The sequence below is a fragment of the Stegostoma tigrinum genome, chromosome 1, assembly GCF_030684315.1.
Source record: "Stegostoma tigrinum isolate sSteTig4 chromosome 1, sSteTig4.hap1, whole genome shotgun sequence".
In the NCBI taxonomy this organism is placed as follows: Eukaryota; Metazoa; Chordata; class Chondrichthyes; order Orectolobiformes; family Stegostomatidae; genus Stegostoma; species Stegostoma tigrinum.
This window is the reverse complement of record NC_081354.1, coordinates 53,892,449-53,906,256: the sequence shown is the minus strand read 5'-3', so window position 1 is coordinate 53,906,256 and position 13,808 is coordinate 53,892,449. Positions and strand designations below refer to the sequence as shown.

At 46.2% G+C, this 13,808-nt stretch overlaps 1 protein-coding gene across 9 annotated transcripts in view; it reads left to right on the top strand.

The window, feature by feature from the left end:
* The first annotated feature begins 8,365 nt into the window (after nucleotides 1-8,365).
* dchs2 (dachsous cadherin-related 2) overlaps nucleotides 8,366-13,808 on the top strand; it is a 129,027-nt gene continuing 123,584 nt past the window's right edge. For all 9 annotated transcript variants that reach the window (XM_048533831.2, XM_048533797.2, XM_048533839.2 and 6 more), the window contains exon 1: nucleotides 8,366-10,578. In XM_048533831.2, the coding sequence (XP_048389788.2) occupies nucleotides 8,800-10,578 (1,779 nt within the window). In that variant the 5' untranslated portion in view covers nucleotides 8,366-8,799. The remainder of the gene's footprint in view (nucleotides 10,579-13,808) is intronic.

Sequence of the window (13,808 nt, the reverse complement as noted above, 5' to 3'; positions counted from 1 at the left end):
GACACTACACCTTTTTCACAGAATGTACCTGCACCAGACCACCAGTTATCAGTGGTTTGTGAACATAAGATATTTAACAGTAACCCAGAAGGAAAATCATCCTTCCACAATTCATTGGAGGGTTTCACCACCCAACTCTGCCAACTAAAATCTTAAATTATGCATTCCAAATGTGGTTTATATCCTCTCAGAATTTCACATGCAGTAGGCATGCCATTTTATTTCCCTCAACGTATCTTGCAAATGCTCATAATTTGATCTTTCTTTAAATATTGTTGGCCCACATTTTTCCATTTAATATTGTAACCTATTTCTAGCCATTTTTACTGATTTATCCTAAATAGTCAAACCTAAGCTATTTATGAATTATGTCCTGATGTTATGTTATATTCTTAACATATTTACGTCCTGAGAGAGAGGTTTTGTCTCCAACTATTAATGCATTCTTCCTGATCTATTGAACAGCCAGTTTGTTCCCAAAGTACATTTACAACCTGATGAAGCATTTGATTTTGCACTGCTTAGGTTGGTCTGTGTTTGCATCTTGGGGGTAGCCCCATATCTGCTGAATTAATCATCACTGGCACCATTTATGTTTACATAGTGGGACAGTATCACAACAACATGTCCGTTCTTTGGCCCGTTTATGGTGGAGTATCCTGTGGAGTGTTTGGTCATACTGCTGGTCTTGTTAGCAAAGGAGGTCAGCTTCACTGTGGCTTTTCATGCTTTAACAGGGACATTCCCCTCTTTTTCTGGTGTGCAGATCTAAGTTCGTGTTCCTAGCAAGGTGGTTCTATATAATGACCAGTGTGTATATTTCTCTCACCCGACAGTGATTGATACCCTTTTGCATATCAGTTCTTCCCATTCCATTCCATCCCTTCCCCAGGCCTCACCTCCCACATTCATTTAATCTCCTTCATCATGTCAAGACCAACACGACCTGATCTTCCATTCCGACTGAGTAGAAGCAGTGTGCACTCCAGGAGGGCTCTATCTGCTCCCTTCTGTTTCCCCTCAGACACCAGGCTGTTATGTTCTGTCCTCCTTTTGGATGGATCACAAATTTTGTACACCCTTTTCCCATCTTGAACTTTCCATCAAAGTGTTCAGTGGCAAGCTTTAGTTTGCAATGTCCAGTTTCACCTTCCTTCTCATGCCCCAACAAATTGCTCCAATCCACCCTTGGTTTTGACCTGTATGCTTCCACATCAGCCTGTTAAATCACTGCCTCAACATCCTTATTATTATTTTGAAGTACTGTCGTCATGTCTAATTCCTAACTAATTTGTAAAGATTTTTGGCATGGCACAGTGGCTAAATAGTCAGCACTGCTACCTGAAAGCACAAAGGATGGCAATTCAATTCCAGCCTTGGGTGGGGTTTGACATTCTCCCCATGTTCTTATGAGTTTCTGCCAGATACTCTGGTTTCTTTCCATGGTCCAAAGATGTGCAGGTTAAGCGGCTTGGCCATATTAAATTGCCCTGTGTCCAGGGGATGTACAGGTTGGGTGGGTTAGCCAGGGGGAATTCAGGGTTACAGAGATAGGGTAGGGGTTGGATCTGTATGGGATGCTCTTCAGTAGGTTGGTGTGGAGCCGAGAGGCCGAATAGCCTGCTTCCACGTTGTATAGATTTTATGATTTGTCTGATCATAGGTTAAATCACAGATCTGAAAATTATCACCCTTAGCATCATCTTCATGACTCTATAAGGCATGACTGTGCATACTGGAAGTCTACATAATTGAACTTAATATTACATGAAATGAAGGATCTCTCTGGAGTGCTACTTGCAATCTGGGTCATGATGATTCCCAACCTTAGTAGTCTTAATGTTGGTATCTCCATCATTATCTGGGATAATGTAGATAAGTTCAGGAGTCATCATCTGAAGCTTACCCTATGGAAGTATCACCAATGATAGCAATTCAGTCCCATATTTGCAGCAGCTGAACTGCATACATCCACACCAATCTGGTTCTGTCCACTATATAGTAACATCCCCTGTAGAGTGGTTCTGGCGTACTTTCGGACCGCAACCTGACCCTCGACCCTGCCAATTGATTTTATTGTCATATGTACTGAAATACAGTGAAAAGCTTTGTTGACAAGCAGTGGCAGGCAAATAAGAGCAAGCAATGGATATACAGGTTACATTGCGGATTACATTATTTGAGGCCAGAGTCCATTCGACAGTCTGATAACAGCCGGAAAGAACCTGTTCCTGAACCTGCTTGTGCACGTGTTTAGGATTCTGTATCTTCTGCCCAATGGAAGAGGTTGTAAGAGGTCATTACCAGGGTGTGTTGGGTCTTTAATGATCTTGGCTGCCTTTCTGTGGCAGCGAGCATGTAAATAAAGTCCATGGATAGAAGGTTGGCTTCCATGATCATCTGGGGTGTGCACACTTACCTTTTGTAGTTTCATACGATCCTGGGCAGAGCAGTTGCCATACCAGGCCATTATGCACCCGGACAGTATGCTTTCAATGGTGCACCTATAGAAGTTGGTGAGGGAACTTATGATCATGCCAAATTTCCTGAACCACCTGAGGAAGTGCTGGTTTGCCGCCTTGACTGTTGCATTTATGTGGGAAGTCAAAAAAAGATTGTTGGTTGTTGTTACTTCGAGGAAGTTGTAGCTCTCCACCTTCTCAAACTCAATTCCATTGATGTAAATGGGGATGTGTTCTCTTCCTTTCTTTGTGAAGCTGATGGTCAGTTCTTTAGTTTTGTTGACGTTGAGAGACAGATTGTTTCCAATGCACCACGTCAGCAAGCCCTCAATGCCTCTTCTGTATTTTGACTTATCGTTGTTAGATATCTGTCCCACTGCAGTGGTGTCATCAGCGAACTTGTAGTTAGTGTTTGTTTGGAATTTGGTGACACAGTCATAGGTGTACAGGGGGTACAGTAGGGGGCTGAGGAAATATCCTTGTGGGGTTCCATTGTTGCGTGTTATTGTTGAGGAGGTGCAGTTACCAATCTTCACTGATTACAGCCTATGGGTCAGAAAGCTGAGGATCCAACAGCAGAGACTGGAGCTAGGACCAAGCGATTGAGATCAGTCTGGAGGGGATAACTGTGTTGAAGGCAGCACTACAGTCAATGAGCAGGAGTCTGACATAGGTGTCCAGATGTTCCAGAGGTGAGTGCAGGGCTAGGGATATGGCATCTTCTGTGGGTCTTTTATGTCAGTATGCAAATTGTAGGGGATCGAAGCAGGCTGGGAAACTGGAATTGATGTGGGCCATGACCAGCCTCTTGAGGCACTTCATGATTACTGAGTTCACAGACACTGGGCGATAGTCATTAAGACATGTTGCATGTGTTTTCTTCGATACAGGGATGATGGTCGTCTTCTTGAAGCAGGTGGGGAATTTGGTTTGTAGGAGGGAGAGGTTGAAGATGTCAGTGAATACCTCCACCAGTTGGTCTGCACAGGATCCGAGTGCTCAGTAGGCATTGGACACCATCCAGGCCATTTCCTTGGGTTGACTCCCAGGAACACTGATTTGACTTCTGAATTGGTAATAGAGGGTTCAAGTGTCTCTGGGGCTGTTGTAGCAGGCGTCGCCACACCGGTAGTATTCTGCTCAAACAGCATAGAAAGCATTGAGCATGTCAGGGCGGAATGTGTCATTGTCTGCTTTCTTACACTGTTTCATTTTGTATCCCATAATGTCGGTTAGGCTCTGCAATAGACAGAGGGAGTCTGTTTGATCAGTCTGGGCCTCTAACTTGGTCCGGTACTGCTTCTTGGCCTCCCGCATGGTTTTGCAGGGGTCATATTTGAATTTTCTGTATTGGTCAGGGTCACCTGACTTGAAAGCTGCACATCTGGTCTTCCGTAGGGAGTGGATTTCCTGGTTCATCCAAAGTTTATGGTTGGGGAATACTTGGATTGATTTCTTTGGTACACAGTCTTCCACACGTTTGCTAATGAAGTCCGTGACAGTGGTGGCATACTTGTCTAGTTGCAGTCCACTGTGTTGAAACAGTCCTGGAGACAGTATTCTGCTGCCTTGGACCAGCACTGTACTTTGTTTCATGAAAGATTCTCCTATTTCAGCTTCTGCTTGTAACCTTGGAAGAGGAACACAGTACTGTAGTCAGATTTTCCTAAGTGTGGGTGGGATACTGAGCAATAGATGTCTTTGGTGGTTGTGTAGTAGTGGTCCAGAATATTCTGTCCCCTGGTGAAGCAGGAGATGTTTTGGTCATATTTTGGCCTCACCTGCTTGAGGTTGGCTTGGTTGAAGTCACTGGCCACAATGAATAGAACCTCAGGGAATTTTGTCTCGAGTTTTTGTGGCAGCATAAATCTTGTCCAGACATTCTTCACATCCGTATGGGGTGGAATGTAGGCTGTCAGGATTGTGGTGGTGAAACTCTTATGGTAGGTAGTAGTGATAGCATTTTACTGTAAGGTATTTCAGGTCCGAGGAGTAGTGGTTTGCCAGGGTCACTACGTGTAAGCATCAGGGAGTGTTACTCTGGAAGCAGACCCACTGCCCTTCATCTTCCCTGAGGATACCGTGCAGTGTACGGAGAACCCACAAGCTTTACGGCACAGTCAGGTGAGCCAAGTCTCCACGAAGCAGAGCACACAACAGTCTCTCAGTTCCCTCCAGTAGATAAGTGCAGATCTAAGTTCTTCCATTTTGTTTTTGATGCTTTGGACATTTGCTAGAAGTTCATGCAGTGACATTGCTAACGGGGATCTATACTTCTGGCAGTATTGAGATATGAGGGATGCAGTTTTTGTCATAATCCAGCTGTAACTTCTGTAACCTGTGCCTTTGGAAGGTTGGGCACCAATATACTGCATGCACTGGTGATCTCACCTGGCACCCAGTGCTCAGTTCATGATGTGAATAGCCCAGAGTATTTTGTGAGGGTTCGGTTAATGTTTTCCACGATACCTAAACAGTAGGCATTGTACACAATGTGGCACTGACCTTTCACCTCAATACTTTAAAGCGGCCTGCATTGCCTGTCCTGTGAAGTGTGTTCAAATCTCACTCCACAGTCTGTGAGTTCCAATTGAGAGAACGCTTCCCAAACCAGGGTCCTGGCAATTCACAATACAGTAGCTCCTTTACAAGAAATGTCTTCCAACTACTTGGTGAAATTGCCCCTTTGAACAACTTTTTTTGTGGTAGGCGTGGGAGTGGAGAATCAAATCCATCTGAACTCGCTGCGAGGGTCCCCTTATATCCCTAGTGTAACCTAACTGGTGAACATAACACAATGGTGAAGATTAGGACTGTCGGCTGCACATATCAAACGGGCTTTACAGCCGGATCCCAAACCACCAAGCCACAATGTATCCACCTTCTAATTCCCCTCTCATGTGGGGTTCAATTTATAATAAACCTTACAGTTGTAGATGTAATTATCCTTGCCAGACCCTTTCCTAGGTCTGATGAAGGGTCTTGACCCAAAATGTCAACTTTCCTGCTCCTCTTCTGCTGCCTGACCTGTTGAGATCCTCCAGCTCCATGCTGTGTTGATTCTGACTCCAGCATTTGCAATTCTTGCTATCTCTGAGCCCCTTTTCCAACCATTTGGAGAATAGTCTCCAGTTGGGGCCAACCACCCCCACAGTTCCAAAATGTCAAACATTTAGCCACAGCATTGAATCAAAGCAGTTTGTGTAGGGGAAGAAAATTTCTGCCAGCCAGTAACTTCACAGGTCAAAACAGCCAGCTGCGCCTACTGGGCTCTGAGTGGGGGAGAAGTAATTTTATAACTAGTGCAATGTTTTGGGGTGTGTCATAGCTCCCAAAACCTGCCTTTCATTCTGCATGTTCCATCCGAGTAAACATCTCACCCTTCATGATAAATTCCTGCACAGAAATCCATTCTCCTTCAGTCACCCACAATGTGCAGACATAGAGCTCCTCTGACTAGCTGAAGTTAGATACCCAAGTTTCAGCATCTTGATCTTTAGGACACCACTTTGCAACAAAAAGGCCCGCCAAGCCAGTGGAGTCAGCCCCTTGAGTAATGGTCAGTTAGTGGTATGATAGGTGATACATGAGTGTCTGTGTGTGTGAAAAGGTCAGCAAATGTGATCACCTCATTAACATCATTTCTCAGTGACAACCCTGCACGTGCATGCCACTGGCAGACCATGTGCCTTCACTACATTTCTGCAACATGGCCGGGTAGTGAACTGTCTCCTTGAATCCTGTTGTCTTTGGGGTGTAAGGATACCCACAATGTTGTTTGCAAGAGGATTCCAGCATCAGTGAAGGAATGGTGATATAGTTCCAAGTCAGAATGGTGTGGAGCTTAGAGGAGAAGGTGTTCCCAACCATTCGCTGTGCTGTCCTTCCAGATGGCAGTAATGATTATTTTAGAAGATACTATGGGAAGGAGCCTTGATGAGTGACTGTAGTTCAGGTTGTTGATGCTAGACACTGCTACTACTGTAATTTAGTAATTAATAATAAAGGGAGAGAGAGTTGGATGTAACAGACCCGAAACGTCAGCTTTCTTGCTCCTTTGATGCTGCCTGGCTTGCTGTGTTCATCCAGCTCTACACTTTGTTATCTATGACTGCAGTATCGGCAGTTCCTACTATCTGAGGGGATTGGATGTGGTAGATGGGATGGTACATCTCTGGTGCCAAGGTCAAAGCTGTCTCGGAATGACTAAAGGGCAATGGTACAAAGTTAGTGGTTGTATTGCATATAGGTATCAGTGACATAGATTTACAAAATGGTATGTCCCACAAGCAGAATAAAAGGAAGTTAGAACATAAAGTAAAAAGTAGGACCTAAAAGATAGTAATCACAGGATAACTGCCAGTGCCATTTTATATACAAAGAAGAAATAAAAGGATTGAGCAGTATATCCATGGCTGGAGAAATGGTGTAGGAAGGAAGGAGTACAAGCAGGACAGAGAGGCTACATCCGGACAGGGCTAGGACCAATGTCTGGGGTAGGGGTGTATTTGCTAATGCTCTTTAGGAGGGTTTAAATGAAAATGGCAGGAGATGGGAATCTGAGCAGGGAGACGGAGGAGGTTGAAACAAGGACTAAAACAAAAGACAGAAAAGTAAGAAAAAAAAGTGGGAGGCAGGAAAAAAAGAGCACAGCAAATGGGGCCACTGTGCAAAATTAACCTAAGGTAATTCTAAAGGCTGAGCAATAGCAATAAGGTGAATGCATTAGCCGCACAAATAGATATACCATCATGATACAGCATTATGGCTGCAGGGTGACTCAAGATGGGAACTCAACATCCAAGAGTATTCATTATTTAGGAAGGACAGCTAGAAAGGCAAACAAATAAAACAAAACTGCTGATACTGGAAATCTGAAATCAAAACAGAAATTGCCAGAGAAACTCAGCAGGTTTGGCAACATCTGAGGGGAGAAAACAGTTAATGTTGAGTCCAGTGACCCTGCTTCAGAACTGGCTGAAGAGATGGCACTGGATTTGAAATGTTAACTGTTTTCTCTCCACAGTAAGGGAATGGGGCTGGGAAATGGTTGTCAAAGGAGTAATCAGTGCAAGAGTGAGGAAAGCTATTGTCTTGGAAAATCATGATATGAAATCAGTATGGGTGGAGATAGAAACACCAAAAAGGCAAAAAAAAAATTGGGAGTTGTCTACAGGTCCCCAAACAGTTGAGGAGATTTAAGGGATGGTATTAAACAAAATGCATGCAATAAAGGGTACAATGTAATCATTCGTGATTTTTAGTTTGCAAATAGTTTGGACAAATCAAACTAGCAATGATATTGCAGAAGAAGAAAACATGATAGTTTTCATATCAATACATCAAAGAACCAACCAGAGAACAGGCCATTCTATACTGGGTACTGTGCAATGAAAAAGGATCAATTAACAAATCATAGAACTAAACAAGGAAATGGTAATGCTATTCAAGAACAGTTCTATCAGGCTTTAATTGCTATCTTAGATGAAAGAGTTCTTTCCTCCACACATGCATTCTTTTCCTGATTGAGTAGTGAACTGCAGTCTTAAGCTACTTATGAGAGGTTCTGTAAAGTGAACGGTTTCTTTCTGGGGGTTCCTAAATGGAAGACACTGTTTAAAGATCACGATCAAAAAGGAAAATTGGGATTTTTGTTTCCCCAGAGAGTCGCTATGATCTGGAACGGATAGCTTTGAAGGAGTGTGGAAACATATTGATTTGTATTTTCAAAAAACGAATTGGAAATATGTTTATAATGAAAACATTTGCAAGGCTGCGGGGAAAGAGCCTGACGTAGGACGACACACTGATATGATGAGGCGAACGGTCTTTTTTCTCAGCTGATTAATTTTATGCATTGGATGGGGATCAAGCGTTGAGTTCATCGGCGTAAAATAGGTCCACATTGTATTTATTTTCCTCTGACCAGTTGGAGATCGTCACGTTTCGTACGCCAGTTGTAATTAGTAGCAAGACAACCAGCGAAAGAGAAAAGCCAAAGCGTTCACAGGAAGTGCGCGGCCAGCTCAGTCCTCAACATTTACCACACTCAGCCTTGAAGTCAAGAAACTGAGCAAACCTAGATTTCAAAGAATAACAACTGTGATCGTGACGTGATGGGACTCGGCAAGAGTGCAGAGAAAAAAAGCCAGATAAATATACAATAACATTTACTTTTGAACAACAATTCAGCACCACCGCTACTCAAGGCAAGTTCGTCTTTGATGCTCTGTATCATCGGTAACATAACCAGGTAGATCGTTATCGGATGAAGCGTCCGTTCCTCTTTGTGAATGGTGTTTTATAACTACTATAGCAATACAGCAGATAGGGAAACATGCCAAAATGGGCTCATCTTCGGGGAAATTGCTTATTTGCATGCCTTATTCGAATTGCCTTACTTTTGGGGGCTTGTCGGGTTGTCCTGTCACAGAGATTGAGTTTGTCTATAGAGGAGGGACAACCCCCGGAGACTATAGTGGGGGATATCAGCGTTGTATTCCCCGCTGAGACATCAACCGGTGGCTATTTCATTTCGGAAAGTGAAGAGTCGGTTGTTTTCAGTGATCTGAACGTTGATGTGGACAGCGGAATTATAAAGACGGCCAAAGTCCTGGACAGAGAGACGACAGATCGCTATGAGTTTGTAGCCGTGACTCTGACCGGGCAAATGGTCAAGGTGGAGATCGTGGTCACGGACATCAATGACCACAGTCCACTTTTCCCGAGGGGGAAAGTCCAGCTCAATATCTCAGAACTCACTCCGAGCGGGACATGGTTTCAGCTGGACGAAGCCTGGGACCCGGACACGGAGAAGTTTAGCATTCAGGGCTATGCGATCACGCAGGGAAACCCGGGGATGTTTCACCTTCGGTCCGATAAAGGGCTCAAAGGTGTCGATCTTGTACTCGGCGGCTTCCTGGACCGGGAGACCAGGGACTTTTACTCCCTCATCTTGCAGGCTTTCGATGGGGGCACTCCTCCGAGGACGGGCAGGATGCAGCTGGACATCCGAGTGCTGGATGAGAACGACAACCCGCCCCACTTTAACCAGACCGAGTATGAAGCCTGGGTTCGGGAGGATGCGGCCCCGGGGACCCGGCTCATCCAGCTGCAGGCCAGCGACCCGGACCAAGGCAGTAACGGCTTCATCACGTACGAGATAGACTGCAGGCACAGCGACCTGAGCGACCACTTCGCCATCGACAGCCGGAGCGGCGAGGTCCGGCTCCAGAAACCGCTCGACCGGGAGAGTCGGCCCCGGCACCAGCTGGTTATTCGAGCCCGGGACCACGGCTCCCCGGCTGAACTGGGCAGCGCCTTCCTGTCGGTGCGGCTACTCGATGTCAACGACAACCGGCCGTCCATTAGCATCCTGTACCTGAGCCCGAGCGGCCGGGCCGAGGTGTCGGAGGGGGCGGCCGTAGGGCAACTGGTGGCCAGGGTGTCGGTTTGGGACCCGGACCTGGGCGAAGGCGGCGAGTTGCGGGTCTGGCTGCAAGACGAAGACGAAGACGAAGAGCCGAGCAGCAGCTTCGAGCTGCGGGATTCCCCGCTCCGCTCGGTCTTCCTACTGCGTCTAAACGGCCACCTGGACCGTGAGCGCCGCCGTGCACACCACCTCACTGTGCGCGCCTCCGACTCCGCGCGCCCGCCGCTGAGATCCCAGCGGTCGCTCGAGTTGCGCGTCACCGACATCAATGACAACGCTCCCGCCTTCGAGAGCGAGGTATACACGGCGCGCGTCCCCGAGGGCCCACTTGCCGCCGACGGGAGCACATTTCTACGGGTGCGCGCACAGGATCCGGATGCCGGCGCCAACGGCACTGTCAGGTACGCCATCTTGGAGGACGACGCTGGGGACCGGGACATCCCGCTTTTTGAGGTCGATCCGCTGACGGGCTTCATCAGCACCACTGCGTGCCTGGATCGGGAGACCCACGCGATGATCCGTCTGTTGGTGGTGGCCCAGGATCTGGGTGAGCCGCCTCTCTCCTCCACCGCCAGCGTCTTGCTTCTCGTCGAGGACGTGAATGACAACGAGCCGGTCTTCGAGCGAGAGCTCTACAGAGCGACCGTGCGGGAACACACGGAGCCCGGGACCTGCTTCCTTCAGGTGAGACCGATTTATACCGCGGGACAGGGATAAAGGGACCTGTAAACTGGGGAGCTGTCTTCAAATTTAATGCTAACCCCTGACCGTGACCTAACTCTAATTTTTGACTCATCCTTTCCCTGGCTTGCTCCAAGAGAACAGAAGTAAGGAGCAGAGTCATAGAGCTGCATAGCACGGAAAAAGACCCTTCAGTCCAACTCGTCCATGATATCCTAAATTAATCCAGTCCCATTTGTGAGCATTTAGCCCATATCGTTCTAAATCATTCATATTCATGTACCCATCCAGATGCCTTTTAAATGTTGAAATTGTGACAACTTCCACCACTTCCTCGGGCAGCACAGTCTGTATGAAAAGGTTGCTCCTTAGGCACCTGTTAAATTTTTACCCCCTCACCTTAAACATGTGCCCTCTAGTTTTGGATGCCCCTATCCTGGGCAAATGACATTGGCTGTTCATGCCCTCATGATTTTATAAACCTCTGTAAGGTCAACCCTCAGCCTTTGACAGCCCAGGGAGAATGGCCCCAGCCTATTCAGCCTCCCCCATTGCTCAAACCTGCTGACCCCAACAACATCCTTGTAAATCTTTTCTGAACCCTTTCAATTTTAAAAACATCTTTCCTATAGAAGGGAGACCATAATTGAACACAGTATTCCAAATGTCTAACCAATGTCCTGTACAACTGCAACATGACATCTCAACTCCTGTATTTGATGCACTGACCAATGAAAGCAAACATATTAAATGGTCTATGCCTGAAGCGTCAGCCTTTGTGCTCCTGAGATGCTGCTTGGCCTGCTGTGTTCATCCAGCTTCACACTTTGTTATATTAAACACCTTGTTCACTATCCTGTCTACTGCATTCCAAGGTCTCTTTGGTAAAACTTCCCAGAGTGATACCATTAAGTGTATAAGTCCTGCACTGATTTGCTTTAAGAAAACACAACACCTAACATTTATTTGAAGTAAACTCCATCTGTCACCCCTCGGCCCATGGGCGCTGCTGATCAAGATTCCATTATATTCTGAGGTAATCTCCTTCACTGGTCCAATTGGTATCATCTGCAAACTTATTAACCATTCCTCCTATTTTCATGCCTGAATCATTAATATTAATGACATAAAGCAGTGGACCCAGCAATGATCCTTGACACTGCTGGTCGCAGGTCTCCAGTCCAAAAAACAACTCTCCACCACCACTCTCTATGATAGGGTACCTTGATCCTGGACTGTCACTTGATAAGATCTAATTGCAGCCTTTTAACTCAATTTTCCTGTTTAGCCCCAAAATGCCTGGCACCCTGAGAGAAAACATCTTCTTTGCATCTATCTTGCCAATAACCAGTGGAAACCTAAGTTGCACTGATTCAATAATCTCTCATCTTTCTAAACTGTGATGACTGTAGCCTGTCCTTTACCTAAATCTTCATTGACCTGTACTTTGCTAAACTCTAGTTATCAACATTATCTTTGCTCATGACTCTGACACACGGACACTGACCATTGCCTTGTCCTGGCCCTAATTAGCTACAGTGTCCACACGTGTTCATCTTTAGTGTGTGGGTTGAAATTGGTTTTTGCTATTTTAGTAGTGTGATTTTGTTTAACATAGTAAAGTAGGAATTATTGTTGTTTGCTACAAATATTTATCAATGTGCTTTAAATCAGCACCACTGTTTGGATCTGCATAATGTCTTCAGTGAAGGAAAAAATATCCCCAGGCACTTCATAGAAATGAATTTGAATGCTAAGTGAGAAATGAGATATTAGTAGGGAGTAACATAAATTTTGGCTTGAAAGAGGGGATTAAAAGAAGATTGGAAAGTGTAAGGCGAAGAGAATTCAAGAGTTAGGACCTTGGGATGGTGGTGCCGTTGGTGGGATGAAGATGGTCCAGAGAATTTTGAAGGTCATGAAATTGAAAAGCGAGGCAAGTTATGGAGGACTTAAATACAAGCTGAGTGAAAGTGGTTTTTACCTGCCTCGGATCTTGCTGCAACAAAGGATTGTTAGTCCATCAACACAAACTTTTGAGTAATTTAGATTCCAGTGGAAAACTTATCAAAACATATATATTGAGTCATGTGTTGCCGTCAGTAATCAATTCCTGGAGCCACATAGTGATTTCATTTCCTGCATTTAAGGTAATTAGTCCTTCTTCTCATCTGGAGAGGGAACACTCATCAGGAGTCTGTAGCATTGTTTGTGTCTCTGCACAAGCGAATAAAGGGTTTGTGTTGAACCACTTTACCAAGGATTACTATTGCCATGATAATTCAAAGTCTACCGTTTGACACCTGGGACTTGTTATAAGGAACCTGTGGGACAATCTTGCCGAATCACCTGCAACTACACAGGCACCCATGGGAAAGCAACTGATCGCAGTAAACTTACTGGTGCCTGCCACCTAAAACGGGCTTCTTCCACCTCCCAAATCACCAACACTACCCAGGATCTTCCCCACAACGTGTCATTTTGGCCACTGTTGGAGCAACCACGGATGATGTCACATCTCCCGCCTCTGGGCACACCACCTCGAGGACAGTGAACGCCATCAACACTGCTGCTGATGCCACCGCCACCATTTCTGAGGCCAACACCATAGATACTGAGGATACATCTACCATCACCGCTGCTGCTGTCTCTTACCTTGCTCCGCCCACCCCTGACACCGACGCAACTCAGCCCACCGCCAACACCAATGCAACTCAGCCCACTGCCAACGCTGATGCAACTCCACCCAGAGCTGACACAACTCCGCCCACAGCTGATGCTGATGTCACTCCGCCCACCGCCTCCACAGCCAGCTGCTCCAGAGGAGACAGCAGCACCCAGCCCTGCCGAGTCTTCACCATCCCCCCAGACCTCCCTCTTACTGAGAACGAATGGTCAGTCCTCAGTAAAGGGCTCACCTTTGTCTCCCTCCACCCACACATCAACAAATACCAGTCATGTTTGGACATAGAGCAGTTTTACTGCCTCCTACGCCTCTGCGTTTACGTCTTCAACCGGAAGCCTATCGCTCCCTCTACTGACCCCGTCTCTTGCCTCCAACACACCCCCTCCTCCTGGATACCACCCCAAGGCCTCCTCCCCTCCCTCGACCTCATCATCTCCAACTGCCGTCATGATATCAATCGCCTCAACCATTCCACACCTCTCACCCACTCCAACCTCTTCCCCTGCAGGATGTGCAGCCCTCCACTCCAACCCCAACCTCAGCATAA